The 15,815-nt window shown below is 52.3% G+C and overlaps 6 protein-coding genes across 6 annotated transcripts; 2 read left to right on the top strand and 4 right to left on the bottom strand.

Moving 5' to 3' along the window:
* Positions 1 to 212: 212 nt before the first annotated feature.
* Positions 213 to 1,252, bottom strand: ALTATR162_LOCUS8806 (uncharacterized protein; the record flags this gene model as incomplete). Its single annotated transcript, XM_043316439.1, has 2 exons — positions 213 to 779; positions 830 to 1,252. The coding sequence occupies 2 exons, from the start codon at positions 1,250 to 1,252 to the stop codon at positions 213 to 215; spliced, it is 990 nt and encodes a 329-aa protein (XP_043172374.1).
* A 521-nt stretch (positions 1,253 to 1,773) lies between these two features.
* On the top strand, positions 1,774 to 3,349 carry ALTATR162_LOCUS8805 (uncharacterized protein; the record flags this gene model as incomplete). The annotated part of the gene is made up of 2 exons (XM_043316438.1): positions 1,774 to 1,978; positions 2,037 to 3,349. The coding sequence occupies 2 exons, from the start codon at positions 1,774 to 1,776 to the stop codon at positions 3,347 to 3,349; spliced, it is 1,518 nt and encodes a 505-aa protein (XP_043172373.1).
* Positions 3,350 to 3,992: 643 nt separating this feature from the next.
* Positions 3,993 to 4,492, bottom strand: ALTATR162_LOCUS8804 (uncharacterized protein; the record flags this gene model as incomplete). The annotated part of the gene is made up of 2 exons (XM_043316437.1): positions 3,993 to 4,113; positions 4,167 to 4,492. The coding sequence occupies 2 exons, from the start codon at positions 4,490 to 4,492 to the stop codon at positions 3,993 to 3,995; spliced, it is 447 nt and encodes a 148-aa protein (XP_043172372.1).
* Positions 4,493 to 4,862: 370 nt separating this feature from the next.
* On the top strand, positions 4,863 to 8,039 carry ALTATR162_LOCUS8803 (uncharacterized protein; the record flags this gene model as incomplete). Its single annotated transcript, XM_043316436.1, has 4 exons — positions 4,863 to 4,936; positions 4,985 to 5,663; positions 5,711 to 7,013; positions 7,717 to 8,039. The coding sequence occupies 4 exons, from the start codon at positions 4,863 to 4,865 to the stop codon at positions 8,037 to 8,039; spliced, it is 2,379 nt and encodes a 792-aa protein (XP_043172371.1).
* Positions 8,040 to 8,599: 560 nt separating this feature from the next.
* Positions 8,600 to 9,538, bottom strand: ALTATR162_LOCUS8802 (uncharacterized protein; the record flags this gene model as incomplete). Its single annotated transcript, XM_043316435.1, has 1 exon — positions 8,600 to 9,538. The coding sequence occupies one exon, from the start codon at positions 9,536 to 9,538 to the stop codon at positions 8,600 to 8,602; it is 939 nt and encodes a 312-aa protein (XP_043172370.1).
* Positions 9,539 to 11,550: 2,012 nt separating this feature from the next.
* ALTATR162_LOCUS8801 (uncharacterized protein) lies at positions 11,551 to 15,650 on the bottom strand (the record flags this gene model as incomplete). Its single annotated transcript, XM_043316434.1, has 3 exons — positions 11,551 to 12,218; positions 12,268 to 14,873; positions 15,208 to 15,650. 3 exons carry the CDS (start codon positions 15,648 to 15,650, stop codon positions 11,551 to 11,553), a joined length of 3,717 nt encoding a protein of 1,238 aa, XP_043172369.1.
* Positions 15,651 to 15,815: the final 165 nt, after the last annotated feature.

Raw genomic sequence — 15,815 nt, 5'->3', positions numbered from 1 at the left:
GTGCAAAAAGATAATAACACAACATTACGAGGCTTGAACTCGCTCTCTAAACAATCTTTTGACAACGGTATCAATAAGGTCAACCCCCAATGCACATCCAGTGATTAATAAGACTGTCTAGAGTCGTGCTGTGATGGAAGATTGGGGAATTAATATACATCTGCTCAGGAGAATACGCTCAAGCTTCTAACTATCCTTGTGTCCCTCTGATTTCAGATATCTCCACGCAAGTCTTCAGGCTCACCTTCAGCCTTTCGAGGCATGTTGGGTATTTTGCCTTCGCGCTTGAGGTTTTCGTACAAGCTCAGCGCCGCAAGAGCCTTGCCATCCCGAGCAGCTTCTTTCCAGAGCCTGTCCAGCGGCACTAGCTTCAGCCTGATCTTCTCGCCCTCTTTTTCGAGGCCTGTTGTTTTGCCCTCAAGATCTTGCAAATGTCGGCGCGTGAGACGCTTCTGGCAAAGAAATAGCGTGATCGACTCATCACAAGCACCAGGGCTAGGGTACATCGCTTCTTGAAGGGATATAGTTGCAGAAGGGAAGTCGGGCTGTACGTCCTCTAGCACCAGCTTCGTCATATCCAACAGTTCACTTTCTTTGACTTCGAGGCCAGTTTCTTCCTTGATCTCGTCTGCTGCTTTGCCTATGAAGGAACCTGAGCCATCGACCATGCCTGCAGGTATCTCTGTAAAGGCTAGTGAAGAGGCGGCTACACGGGGCTGAACGGTCAGGATGACTTGCTTCTCATCCTCGCCGCCTGCGCCTTCCGGCTGAACGATGATCTGAGGGTCAATCAACAGACGGTCACCTGTCAAGATGGAAACAAACTCACGAGAATGGCGACGCTACCGCCTCGTAGAAATACAGCCCCTGGTATCCATTCATCATCCTTCCCGCCGTTGACTACTCTGCTTTGGAGTTTCATAAAGCCTAGCTTTTTTGCATGGAAGAAATCTGCTGCCTGGATATCTAACTCTTTCAGTTGGTAAGGCTTTTTGTGGAATGGATGCGCTGGATCTTGTTGGGCGTCGAGAGTAACGAAGAGCTTGCCCAGCCAGTTTCTCAGAGCTGGAAAGTCGAATGCATGCTTTCCATCGTCACTATTGGAAATAAGTTCTTCGAAAACATCTGTCGTGAGATTGTATGGCAGATAGACTGAGACTGAAGGGTTCAAATTCCTGCCATTGAACTTCTCAAGAGTGAAAGCGAGCTTTCTCTCGCTAGCAGGGTTGTCGTAGTGTCTTGTTCCGTCCATTTTGCCCGAGTCTAGTTCTCTTTGAGGATAGTTGAATCTGCGTCACAAGTTTGAAGAAAGAGTTGATCTGGCAGGATATTTGTGTCTCCGAAGCTGCGACTCATTCACAGCTTTGAGCCATGAGCTGTTAGCGCTAGCATGCAATCGGTCATGTACAACCTATTGTGTGACCAACACAGGTCGTATTACCGAGCATCACGGGGATGAACCAACAGTTGAGTTTTGCATGCAGAGAAGCTGTCAGTTGGAGTCCATCATAGTCTCGAGGCATGTCTCGCCGCGGGAATGACTTCGCGCTACGACCCACTTGCCCGGATCGCCCCACCATAGCATCATGCAGGTGCAAGGGCGACCGACCGCGGAACGCGGAGTAGATGCGCGCCACCACCAAACTTCGTGCAGTTGTTTGCTCTTCTACCACGTCCCAAGCATCGGGCCTCCCTTGAATTTTGCTCTTATACATATCAAACTTTTGTATCTCACTTCGGGTTCCAATTCTCTAAACACCCGGCTTGCGCATAATGGGGACTTTAACCGCAGACTGCCCACGTCTTGATACACACTGTCCGCACAAGCTTGCCACAAGCTGCCGATTAACCTCAACACCGAATTGCTGCGCTTGTGCCGACGAGAGAGTGCATTCGCGGACATATCGCGTGTACATTGACGGAGTAGGCTTTGTGAACCAAGGGACAAGGTGGCAAGGCTACTGCTGGTTCTGCAAAGGTACCATTCTACCCAACAACACTGTCACTTACGAGGTCGTGGATTGATGTTGAAGCAGAATTTTGGACTAATCGCCTTGCCGCTACCGACCCTCCTCTCGAGATCTCTCAGACACGCATACCCGAGATACCTGACCAGACCGAGTTTCTAGAACGATGGTGGGAGTTTCACCAAGGATATCGCATCGCAAAACTTCCGGATGGTACTGAGCAACACATGCCTGTAATGGGGGAACCGTTCAGGGAGGTCAGCCCTGGCTTTCTTCCGCGTACATTGGATCAGTTAAGGGCGGGTGTAGAGAACGATGCCAGCAGACAAGAGAACAGGCTCCAGAGAAGACGATTGTCCTCCGAGGAAGAGCGACCGGAGCAGCCACATCAAAGTCTAGAAGATGCGCTAGACAGTCTTCTACAAGAGGTGGAGGAAGTCTCCAACACTGAGCCTGCGGCACCGACGGAACCACGAGCTTCGGTAACACCTCAGATACAAGAAGACCCATCAGAGCCCCCACGACCGATGACGCGACGACAAGCACAACAGCAACGCCGACGAGAACACTTCGCACGCGTTTTCGGCTCCCGCGAGGATGTAGAACAGGACGACTACGAGTCGCCGCTTACACAAATGTACACACGAGCGTTCGACCGCCAACGTCAGGCCGACCAGCGGCGAGCAGATGGTACGGACACCGCGCCTCCGCTCGATGGTCTGTCACCACAAGATCGTCGAGAGATTGAAGAACAGTTGTTATGGGGTGTGATGCGAGAGTCGCAGTCACTATCAGAGAGTCTAGAGCCAGCGAGCCAAGTCTGGAGTTATGCACCCCGGTGGCAAAACGTTCAGGACGCGGACTACGCTGTATTGGAAGGATACGAAGCTTATCGAGTGCAAAACGATGGTCTTGCACAGCCCATGTCAGCCAATCCTGAGACTGGCTCTAACATTACAACAGCCATCCCTGGATTACTCTCCCAGTTGCACTCTTTTGGGGTGGAAGACATGTCTGATGCACCAAACCCTGAACTAGTAATGAACGAAATGCGCACTATGCGCCTTGAAAGTCGTTTTGCAGAGGCGCGTGCATTCCTGCGCGCTGCCCGTCCGCCGTCACCTCCGCCCTTGTCGCTTGACAATCAGCCCGACCGGCCAGCCCCAAAGACAGAAGAGGAGATGACAAAAGTACTAGCATGCCAAGTGTGCTATCAGCAGGTCGCTGATATAGCTGTGCTACCTTGCGGCCATATGGTCATGTGTCAATGGTGCGCTGATGTGGTTGTTCCTATCAAACATGGACACATACCGACGCGGCCGACCAAGTGTCCTATGTGCAGGAAGCAGGTAAAGCAGAGGTTCAAGATACATACCGGATAAAGTGGCTGCATGAAATTTACGATATGATGAAAGAAGTGACCCCGGGGCACACTTAGTCATTAATGACATAGGTATAGGGCAGCAAGCAAGCTAGCTCCCATTTGCCATAATCTCTACCAAATGGAATTTATAATAATCTAATGTGGTTGATTCTCCATTGCTTCCCTTCTCGTCCAGCTAACGCTCGTATGACTTTCATAGCAGACGTGGTGCAACGCACAGTATGTTCGCTTTTGCTGGACGTCGAACTGCATTTATGCGAGAGAATGCGCGTTATCCATCGCATCATGCGACCAAGACTTGTAGCCATCAAGTCAATGTCTTCTCGAGTATTAACGTCGCGTCTCTGGATGTGCTACAGCGGAAGAATCTCCAATCTGCTATCGCTGAAAGTCATGTTTCATCAAACGATTACAAAGATTCTCTTTGTTCGCCCGATTTTCCGAACTGCCTATCCAACGCGCCGCTTCAGCGACTCGTGGTGACTGTGGCACCAAAAGTCTCATCCGGTATGTATGGTGAGCCTGTAGAGAACAAGGTAATCAGGGCTTTCATGCTTTGCACGAGAAGTAGCAGAACCTGGTGGTTTACGGTATTGCGCTAATACTTGCGCTGAGATTCGATTGTCGTCCAAGGTATAAGATCAGAGACCGCCATAGATGGCGAAAGAAGATAATATGAGCACCAAGGTGTTGATGACGGCCCAGACAAAAGGTATCCAGGTAGACATTTCGAAGTAGCCTGCCTGATATACGCCTCCTAGTCTGATTGCAGTCAGCATGCGACTCATGTCACCATTCTCGAGAGTGTCACTCACAGTCCGCCAACAATGGCACCCGCAACAAGTGCTTCAACACCCCCCACAAAACTGAAGACAGGCAGGGCGATCCATATCAATTTCCAATTCCGCCATTGGACTATGCATGCCCATAGTGCAGTGATGAAATGTATGCCGCCAACAAGGAGCAGTGTCCAGTACACGGTGAAGCGCAGGATGTCGTCAGGGCGGTAGAGGTAGAAGGATTGGGTTGTGCCAGCGGGAAGAGGCCAGTAGAGGGAGGGGAAGGGCGGCGTGGTGTAGCCGAGCGGGACCGCCGAGTCAACGCGTTGAATAAAGCTGGGGAATATATTGTTAACTACCATGGCAGGATTGTGGGGAAGTATCGTGTCCAGTCAACTGTGAAGTTTAGGACCGTCGCTAGGGGTAGGACAAGATGGTGACTGCAGGGTCCAACAAGGGCTTACCTCATCTATGCGGCATGGTGATATTGCGCTCTGTACAGTATTGCGCGTAAGACTGGGGTCACAGCAGGATCATACGATGCTAGAGGCCATTGTTTTGGAGTTGATGCTTGTGACGTCGATCTCTCAGTGAATGTTAACGGCTAAAGCCTGAGCTTAGCTCAACCTCGGCTTGACGCGAGCGGATCAACACCAGCCATCGCATCTCCAGCATCTCCAACATTCCCATGCGCATCTTGTCGTAGCCTGTCGCGGGCTTCTCGGGTTCAACATGGTCGTCGATCGCCTCTTGTCCACGCTATTGCGCTCGCTGCAGACATACACGGATCAGCAAGACACGCCGCGGTACGCATATCGGGTCCCTATTCGCAATGCGCATGCTAACGACCACAGGCTATTGGGAACCGCGTCTTCGCTCCTCACTACGCTCGGCAATCCTCACAACCTCAGTCTCCTTACTTCGCATCTCCTTACAGCGCCAGCACTGTGGGACCGCCCCGATGGCGTCCGAACGCCGCTCCGCATGCTCTCCGTCTTTCACTCTGCCGTCACCACCATCATCAATCACCACAACGACGTCCGACATAACAAAGCAGCCAAACTTGCGCCGGGACAGACGCCTATTGGGGGAGGTCTGTCACTGGATGAATGGGTACGCGCCGTAGTCGCAGGAGCCGACGACCGGAGCCGGCGATGGAAGCACCTGGTTGTCCTCACGGGCCTGCTGATCGGTATAGGGAGCCTTGAAGAGCAGGGAATGGATCTATACTGGGCATCCGCTATGCGAAAGAGAGTCGAGGCCGCATTGGTTCGCGCGACGAATCTCGCCTTGGTGGAAGTCCGGGAACGTTCCGAGGCAGATGGACTCGGAGGCCAGACAATAACACTGACGCTCAACCATGCCTTTGGATGCATCGGGCATGTGGAAAGAACGCAGATCGATTACGATCTTCTACTACCGGTCCTTATCGGGACGGCATATTACTCGAATGAAGGCTTCCAGTCGGCCTACTTCCTTGGGGGTTTGGATCTCGATGTGCGAACAACTCAGTCTGGGAAGCTGGACTGGAGTGTAAGTAGCCGTAAAGCATGGCATACATGGATACTGACTATATATAGCCACACTCGAGCTCCTACAGACAAGTCGAAGTCATCATGAACAGACCCCTAGTATCGTCCATGGGTCCACTATCACGGCTAATCGCGCATTCTGTCGAGAACGTCAAGAACCCTTGGATCATCCAGACAATGATGGACGACCTCGCTAGTTTCTCTCGCGCTCTTACCACACAATGGCGGCAGACCAAGTTTTCGGACATCGAGCCCTCCGAAGAGTCAGCCAATCTGGAAGAAGAGGCGCTTCACAAGACCACTCCGCAACTGTGGAATTTACTCAAGGCGGCCCTGTTTGCTACTACTATCATACTGCGTGGTGTCTTCACACGAACGTTGGCTGATAAAGCACTGGCTGCGGATGCCATCGCCCCTATGCTAGCATCACAGGCTCTGCAAATTCTGCGGCACCTTTATTTCATCACCTCCCGGCTTGGCCCAGCGTCCTTTTCCCAGCACACCTTCGTCTACCTTACAGCCATAGACATTCTCTCTGCATACCCCAATCACGCCGACAAGCTTCTCAAAACCATCGCGCCCCAACACCTGGGGCAGATACCAAGCCATCCTCTTGACCGTATACTGGACCTCTACTTCCTCAATACAGCAGAACACTTCACTCTGGTCCTATCGCCCGCCACAAACGAGGATTTGCTTGTTGCATCAGCTGTGCCATACCTTGCAGCTGGCGAGAATCGTCATATGCTGCCAGTATTCGAGGCCGCTCACAGCGTCATGCTGGCAGTTTTGTCCGCTCCACAATCTGCTGAGATCACAGCAAAACATCTTCCTTTCTACATCGACGCGCTCTTCAGCGTTTTCCCCCATAATTTGTCACCACGCCAGTTCCGCCTAGCTTTCAAGACCCTAATGCGGGTCACGGCTCCTCCTTCCACTTTATCAGCAACCCATCCAGATCTCCCAGCTACGCTACTAGAGCTCGTCTTCCACCGTGCGCTCAACGCTCCTACACAGCCACTGCCACCTGATTCGGTTGCACTCGCTCTGCAAGGCTCAGACGCACCACCTCCCGCTCTTTCGGAACAGGCAGTGCTCGCATTGACCCTTATTGATGCCTTGCCGTTTCTCCCTATATACCTACTCGAAGAGTGGCTGCCTCTGTGCGCTGAACTTCTCAACCAAATCAACGACGATGAGATGCGGGAGAATGTCAAAGCGCGGTACTGGGAAGTACTCGTCAGCGGTGAGATGGATGCAGAACGTAGCGGTGTTGCTGTGAACTGGTGGACAACGAGAGGTGGTAGGGAAAGAGTGCTTTACGGAAGAGAAGACGAGTTTGGCATGATGAGTGGAGCGCTGCCTGTCGAAGAACGAAATGTGCGGGAGAGCAAGCTGTAGGACTATGATACCCCAGACCCAAATGATGAAAGTTAATCCTTCAAACGCCTCTGGAAGCTTCCAAACGTGCCGATGACCATAGTGATGTAGTAGCTCCGACGAGACGACAGGTTAGGTCGTATGCAAACGCCCGTCAGGGTCAGTGCTCTTCTGCATGGCAACAAACAAACGGAAGACGCCCTCAACCTCCCCTAAACTCGTCTTCCTCGTCTCTTGATCCGAACATAAACATTGGTAATATCTCCAGTCAAACGCAATGCACGGTGGCATGAAAGATTGCTACCTAGCTAACCATGATCGCGTACATCAACGCGGGCTTGATGCACTACATCAATCTTCAGCTCTCAGTAGCATACCCATTCGAGGAGCCGCATCTTCCTCTAACCCCCACAACGACAATCGACAATCGAACCGACGTCACTCCCACGACACACCCACCGAGACCGACACCTCCCTGCCAAAAAACTTCCCAAGGCCACTAACCTGCCACTTCTGGCACCAAAACGGACGATGCAGCAAGCGAGACATTGACTGCGCATACGCACATTATAACACTGGCTTTATATCTGGCGCTCCTGTTACTTCTCTCGGAGGTACGGATAAGCTCACCCAAGCCTCCTGAGAAGAACACTTCACTAAAAAAAAAGTCACAGCATCCGAGTCCATTGCTGGCAAGAACGTAGACAGATACTCCAAGAACCGAGACACGCCACTGTTGGTAGATATTCAGAAGCGGGAGGACATCGTGGCTCGACGCGAGGCAGAGCTAGAGGAGCGACAGAGCGCCCTCAGGCGACGGGAAGAGGAGGTAGAAGATTGGGAGAATACGGTTCTACGGCGGGAAATTGAGGTGGAGGAGAAGGAGAGGATTGCTAACAGGGTGGGTGTGAGTTTGGGTAAGAAGAGGAAGGAGCTTAAAATTTTGGAGAAGAGTGTTTTGAGAAGGGAGGAGGCGTTGAGGGAAAAGGGTGTTTGAGGAGTGGTGGTGTGGGTGCTGTCAATGAAAATCGCAGCGAAACCTCATCCGACGACTGGTCTTGGTGGGAAATAGATTGTCCAATGGACTTTGTTATTCTATTATAAACTATACTCTCTTTCCTTAATCCACAATAGTATAACTCAAAACTCCCTTCTATATTCATACATGGTCGTGACGTTATTTTCTATTCCAAGACCGGTCGCTACTTATTCAGCCCAGCGACCCATCGTAGGGTCACGCACCTCTCCCTCTTTCTCATTCCATGGTATCGTATCTCAGTGATGTTCTTTCCGGCCTGGCTCTCATCCTTGATCGAAAAGAAGAATTAGTGAAGCGATATACGTCGGCCCTCCGATAGATCAGTTTCGCCACAGTCGACAAAGTCTGTCCGAAGCTACTGCACGACTCCAGATCGCCAGAGCAGACCGTATTCTCCTCCTCTCAGACTCCATGCCATATCGCCATCCTCTCTTAGCAGTGTACTCATAGACATCATCCATGATACCTTCGTTATGCATCGAATTGGTTATCTTTCCAACAACTTCTCATGCTCCAACTCACGTGTAGATGAAAGTCTCGATACTCTCCGTCCTTCCATCGAACCTGTTACTCTCAGTTCGCCCATCATGCCTAATGTTCTCAGTCCACCCGTTATATCTCTTAGATTCTGTCCTTGCATCAAACCTCTTCCCCTCCTGCAACACAATCCCCCCCTCTTCGTCCACCATATGGTCCATCCCCGGCTCTCTAAGGTACCCTTCCCTTTCCGGCTTCGAAACCGCCGTCCCCGTACTCGCTGACGCCGTACCCGTCGATTTCCACCAAGAACCGTCTTTCTTGACACTGGACGCCGTACCACGGCTGGATCCATACATACTCGCCGCCACCTTGAAGTAATGCGTGAAGAAGACCTTGAGAGCCGGTGCACTAGCGCAAATAGCCCCAAGCTGAATTTCTAGCATGCAGAGCAGCCATGCTGGCCAGGATTCCCACGTTGAATCGTACAGTGGGTTGTTGAAGATGCGGTAGACGTAATAGGAGCGTATGCCTGCTACGATGCAGACTAGGTAGCCGAGAGCAAAGATGGCGCCTAGAGCTATTTTCTGGCGGCGAGGGATTTGCAAGTTCCAGTACAAGATTGTGGGAAGGAAAGCGGCGATGGCATCTTGTACTGCACTGATTATACTCGCTGATAAGAGGTCTGCATATTCGTTGACCCGGCAGTGGTATGAGTACCCCGAGAGTTGTTTGCCGATGTCGAATTGGTACCAGAAGGCTTCAAAAGGGGAACAGCCTATGAAGAGGACAACGACGAATGCGGTGCAGAACATGGCAATGGCGATGATGTTCAGCCAAGTTGCGATGCGGAAACTCCGTGTTATGGAGCGCGAGTCGAGGCGGCGATAGAAGAGGAGGATGGAGATTTTGATCATTCCGCCGGATACGATGTATAAGAGGTAGAGGGCGAGGGTTATCTTGCGCTCAGGGACGTACATGTTTGGGTGGACGTCCCATATGTGGCGGTTGAAGTTGTACTTTTCGGTTGCTGGGTTTGGTTGTTAGAAGGCTCACTGGATGGGGTTGTGCGCGAGGGTCAACGTACCAAGACATACTGTTACTGTAAGTCCAACTGTCGGGATCTTTACTCGACGTGTTAGTTTACATATACATGGTCTTCTTCCTTGCGAGAAATCCGTACCATACCAGCCAGGATGATCCAGTCATCCAGCCCTGCGTTTCTCTGTATGATAACTCTTGCCCACATCCTGGCTCCCACTGTGGCAAGCATGACCGATCCCAAGGCACACGATGTGATGAGAACTGCTCTGGAACGCGTAATGGGATCATCGTAATTCGGAACCGGCCATTTGGCCAACACTGAGATGGGAGGCAGGAGCCCGCTCGATCCACTTCCATTAGGATTGTACGACATGCTGAACGTGTTATGCTGAAGGTTTTTCAACAGGAGTGACAAGTCCGGGAGGAGACCAGGTGGCGAGGTATATGTGAACGTTCGCGGCACCTCCAGATGTTTCGTTGTTCAGCGTGACGACGCCATATGCCGGAGGACGAGAAGAATCCGAAAACTAGACACTCACGAGAAAGAAGGAAAAGGCAGGTGAGTATAATTGAAGAACAATCGCCTCAGCCACCATTGCACACCAGGAAAATAGCCTATACTAGCTCACATAAGACCAAGCCCTTCTTATTTTCCACGTGAGCCAGATCATGCCGATTCTCTGTACAAAGTTTAGCTATCCCATCCCAAGGCCGCCAACAAAGAGTCAGGCACCAAACAGTAGGTCGCTGCACCTCCGTGGACCACGCGGCGGTTCGTTAACGGTTGCGGATCTGGAGCATTGTCTAGTTCGAAAGCTACCATCGGAGCCATCACTTGTTCGGGAAACCGATGGCCGCCACGATTGTCAAGTATCTTGCCGCAGATTAACCAAAGTTTGGGGTCATCCAAGAAGAGGACGGACGTGTCGCTCGGCCAAATCTCTGTAGCGCAGATCCGCGACATGAACGGCAAGAGGGGGGATATTGGAAGGATGGGTGAGATATTGCGGGAGATGAGAGGGTTGGACTACGGCTAGGTCGCTCGCGGGTAGCTAGGTCGTGGATGATGTGAACGATGGATACGGCATTTGGAGGCGGGATGATCAACTGCAAAATGGACGGTTGAGCTCGGCATACATTCAAAGCATCGTCCTAAGCTCACGTGGCGACCCGGTTGCTTCGAAAACCGTGCATGTTCCCAGCTTTCTTTCCCTTCATCAAGCTGTCAGAGATACAGTATAAGCAGTCAATGGTATAAGCTAGACATCGATCCCGCTTTCAGGCAAGGATATCAGTAATCAGAAGCTGGTTGTTGGCACAAATCCACGCAGGATCTGGACGATGAGTGATCAGATGGATCGTGCAAGTAGATCCCCGAGGCCACGCTAACGCACGCGCCGACGATCACCGCTGCAGGTCACCAAACCTTAAAACCGTGCGAAGCACACCGGCGAGATTTAGTATACCAGATATTCATCCAAACGTCATCTTTCTAGTTCTAGTATGGGTGGCGTACGCAGAGAGCAGCAGGTCACAAACGTCTAATAGCAGATAAGTTTTCGATTACGAACCAAAAGAATTTCGACCGACATGTTGCCAGTGGGATGCACTGAAAATGTAGTCTGCAAGGGAATAAAGAGTTTTCTGTGCAGAGACGAATAAAGTGTATAGCCACTCCTTTCCCTGATAAAACAGCCCGAAACACAAACGAAACAATGTAGCTGGTACGCCATGGTATGACAGGTGTTCGCCATACAAGCCCAGCCGAGCCCCAATGCACCAAACACCCAGCTAATCACAAAGGGAAAGAATAGACGCCATCGCCATGCAAGTCTTGCTTATGTTTACAGTTTGGGCTTCGCGAGTCACGAATGCCCTCGGAGTCGCGGAGTGTTGTTACTCCGCAGGACCTTCCTAGGGCCGCTTTTATGTACCCGGCATTTCCGTGTTATGTTTGTTCCTCTTTTAGGCTTTTAGTACGCGACTTGGAGCGCTCGCGAGTCACTGCATCTTTCAATGCCTTCAGTCGTTCTTCAGTCACGCGGATCGCTTCATCCATCTCCCGCGCCTGCATGTTTTGGGGCGCTAGGGGCTTTTGCGTCCCGTCTTCCGGCTGGATCCGCGCTCCAGTGACGGAGCTTTGCACCCTATCGAGAGCGACCCTCTCTTCGAGCCAGCTCCATAGATCCGACTCCTCATGGCGCCAGATCTCCTCATATGCAACCTGACGCTGAGCAGCTGACCATTGGTTTGGACCAGTTACTGCGGATCCGCCACGGAAGAACCAGGTGTACACGAGGAGGGCTCCCATAATGAGGATGATGACTTGCGGTGTGAAGATAGATTCCAGGATATCGGCGAATGGGCCAAGGAGACTGCGTAATGGTTCCAACAAACCCCAATTGCTTTGCTTTGCTTGACTAGTGGGAGCGGGAGCGGCGGCAGGCACGGGTGCCTCTTCTAGAAGATTGCCCTTCGAGCGCCTCTTTCCTTTTCCACCCTTTCCAGGTAATCGAGATGGACCGGCTTTCGTGACGCTCACGGCAGTGCGAAGAGCGGCTGTAAGGGAGGTGGCGTACGACATTTGACCGTCATTTGCACCCTTCTCAATGGGACCTAAAAACATCAATAGAGCTCTTGGGTTGAAATAAGCACTACTACTTACCCTTCAGCCAACTCTTTCCGCTCCATTCCACCGTAAAGGTCATGATAAGCCTTGTACTGTTTCCTGGTCCCCACATTAAGCAGTACCTCGTCTTGGTAAGGAATATGCTGCCGTTAGGTACGTCTGGTGTTGCTGTGCTGCATAGCACGCTCACGGCCTTTTCCAGGTCGTACTGCTCCAGGTTCATGGCAATGTTGCACTTCGTCTGGCGTGGTCCGACAGGCGCGTTTAGCGGCTTGATGTAGGAATAGTTGAATGTCTTCACGTCTTCACCCAAGCCCTTCTTGTCGTCTTCCATCTGTAAGTCCAAGGACTTCTGGTCGTCGACTAGCCATTTGCGCATGAACACGCCAGAAGCAGGGCCGAACATCAAGCTGTAAACCTTGCCCAGAGGTGCCGGAATTGTCGTATCAATGAGCAGTTTATCGTAATGCTGGTCGCTGTCACCACACTCAGTAGGTGCGTGTGTTGCTGAACCAGGGAAGTCTTGTCCTGCAGTTGCAGTGCCATTTGTGACTGCTTTGGCGGCCTCGGCCGTCTCACCGCCACCACCAAAGGCCTGCGACACTGCGCCGCTCACCTTGCGGGTGGTTTCGCCAGCTGAAGAACCAACTTCGCTACCAGCTATACTGCCTTCGCCAGGGTCAGTGAAGCTGCCAGTGCCTTCGTCTTCGTCCGCATCTTCGTCGTACACCTCATCGTCGGAATCTTGCAGAGAACCGTCGTCACTGCCAATAGATTCTGCTTTCTCCGTCTTGTCGCCAGTACCACCGGAACCGTCTAGAGTTACTCCGTTGAGGGATGACTTGAGATTGGGATGCGATATTTTCCATATGCCAATGATTAAATCGTAGGTGGAGTCTCGCGACAAGAACGACGCAAAAACGTTGCGAGCGTGAAGTGTCTGGATGACAATGGCATTGGGAAACAGGACGGCCGTGGACTTCTTCTCGACAGAGACGACCTCATCGAAGCTAATGACCAAATTTGTGACCCATCCAAGAATGTTACTGGAAAAGCAAAGATGTCCTTCAGAAACATACAAACGTCCATGAAGCAGGATCTCTTTCTGAAGGGCTGCACTATAGTCCTCGATCAGATAATCGTCCTCAGGAACGCTTTTGAACAGGGCGTGGAAATCCTTATTTCGCCTAGGAGGTGCAACCGCGAATCCAGTTCCGTTCAGACGGTGGCTGTTTAGTGCGGCGTTTGGTGCCAATGTACTTGTGCTTGCGGTGACGACCCCGCTCAAAGTATTGCCGGTAGCAGCGGAGCTGCCCCTATGCCGTCTCCTTCTGCCACCGCTTATACGACTGCGTATGCTGCCTTGCCGTCCAATTGATGCCGGTGAGTCGGTTATTTCAGGTTGCCGTGGAGGAGAGGTTGCACCTGCTCCTGATTGACCAGAAACAGCAGTCAATGATCGTGGACGTTCACTGGCAACTGACGGAGGCTTTTCTCCTGCGTACGCGGCAGAGACGGCCTGTGCAGCAGCCCTGTCCTCGACCTTGGCCGAAGCTTCATCCGCCTTCATCGTGACGTTAGTCGCGGAAGACATTGGACTGACCTCGTTGCTTTCAGTAATGCCAAGTTGGGCTAAGCTCAAGTTTCCGGATCCGAGTGTCTCAATGGCGGGTCTGCGCTTCTCGGTGCCTTCGCTCGTGGTGGTGTCAATGTTCTCAGGTCCAATAACTTCTTCTCCGCCGTCAGCGGTAATGTCGTCCTCTTTCTGCTGTTGCTGATTGGGCTTGTTCTTTGGATTTGCGCTGTTCGCAATGGTGTCGCCCAAGTTGTTAGCAGCGTTCTGAGCTGCAGAAAAGATGGAAGCGAAGAATCCACCAGGCCCGCCAGGAGATGATGGAAGTACAGCAGTCCCTCCAGGGGTCTTTGCTTCCTCTAGATGAGGAGTAAGGGGCGGTATCGACGAATGTGATAGCTTGCTCGGAGGATTGGTGGCTGATCGTACACGTCTGTGCGATATCATATTCCCCGAGGGGGAGACGACTACGTTGGGGTTTGTCTCAGTGTTGTTGCGCTTGACAGTGTTCTTGGAGCTAGTCGACTCTGTTGGGGAAGAAGCCTTCCCGTCGGTCGGAGTGGGCGGAGTTATGAAGGTCGTGGGTGCATCAGATAGATTGGGAGGAGTCGCGGGGAGCGAGGTGATGATGCGCTTCGGGGCAACGGATCTCAGCGATGGCGTAGATTTTGTCTCGTCTTCTGTGTGTATCTGTATCTGTGGTGGTGAGGCTTGGATGGGATCATCCAACACCCTCGTCTCGCGCTTCTTCCCTCCAAACAGCGCTCCTAGTCCACCTCCGCTTGTACTGGGTCTTGCAGGCTCAGGGCTAGCACCGTTTATAGGGGCCGGAGACGTGGACCTTCGATTAGGCGCGAAAGCTTCCTTGAGCTTGCCAACGGGAGACACGCCCCGCTTGCTTGTGTTCCGGGCGGTAGGCTCCTCGGTGGAGGCTTCAGAGTTTACGAGAGTGACATCGGTAGAATCTGCAGAGTCGATTGTCTCGGAAGCGATCAGGGGCGACGACAGCGTCAAGAGGCCGGCATGCGACTGATGTGGTGATATGCCGGGACGTTTGAGTGGTGGTGGGCTGCAGCCGGTTAGTCGGAACGCAAGATCCGAGTGGGTACGTATGCGACAAAGGAATACGGAAGAGGGGTGAAAGTAATAGTAAAAACAAATAGAAGAGCAAAAGCCAAGAGTGCGTATTGGAATACGGATGCGATGATGTGCGAGGTGTGGTATGCTAGTGGGGAAGCTGAGGCCAGAACGTATGCTGGTTCGCGGTGGAGTCCATGCTGAGGGGCGCCAAAGCCGCGAGGCAAACCTTCCACTCCAATGGACGCGTCGCAAATGCAAATGGAACTGTATCTGAGACACAGAGCGAGATGGCGGAGGGAAAAAAGGAACACTATGCAACTTACGATTCCATGTCTGAGTCGTCAGTGAGCAGACTGCTTGCGACGCTCTTCGCGAGTCCTAGGGAGTCGTCGCTCTGGTATGGGTGACCCATGCTCGGACGCCTAATGGTAGGAACGGGAGGAACAACCTCATCGGGGTCGAGTTGCGAGACGTCGTCCTGGCTGAGAGAGCCTTTGCTCTTCTTGCGAGCCTTGAAGAGCTTCGACATGCGCCGGCGATGCGACGATGAGACGTCGCTGCGGGCGTCTTCGGAGTTCTGGCGACTCCTCAAGCGGTCCGTGGTGCCGTCGCTCGACTTGCGCAAGTCATCGTTGCCGTCGCTGCTCGCAATTGAGACAGTGGACGAGTCTGGGCCCTTTGACTGTGCCCGCGATGCAGCCAGCGTGCTGTCCTTGTCTTTCTGGCCGAACATGGAGCCTATGCTCCTCCGCCGCTCAGAGGCCATTGTCAACTATATAGGGTATGGTTCGAAGCGCAGAGTACTATGAGGAGGTCGAGAGTCTTGTTGTTGTCTCACACCCGCATGTCGATGTTGCGGCGCTGCGAAGTACGGTGTTTGCTAGGTAGGTCGGGGGGTGTTGTCGATTACGTAGGTAGCAATTAACGATGC

Source organism: Alternaria atra (assembly GCF_907166805.1).
Source record: "Alternaria atra isolate CS162 genome assembly, contig: 29, whole genome shotgun sequence".
NCBI lineage: Eukaryota > Fungi > Ascomycota > Dothideomycetes > Pleosporales > Pleosporaceae > Alternaria > Alternaria atra.
The sequence above is the reverse complement of the archived record's forward strand: the minus strand, read 5'-3'. Positions and strand labels throughout refer to the sequence as shown.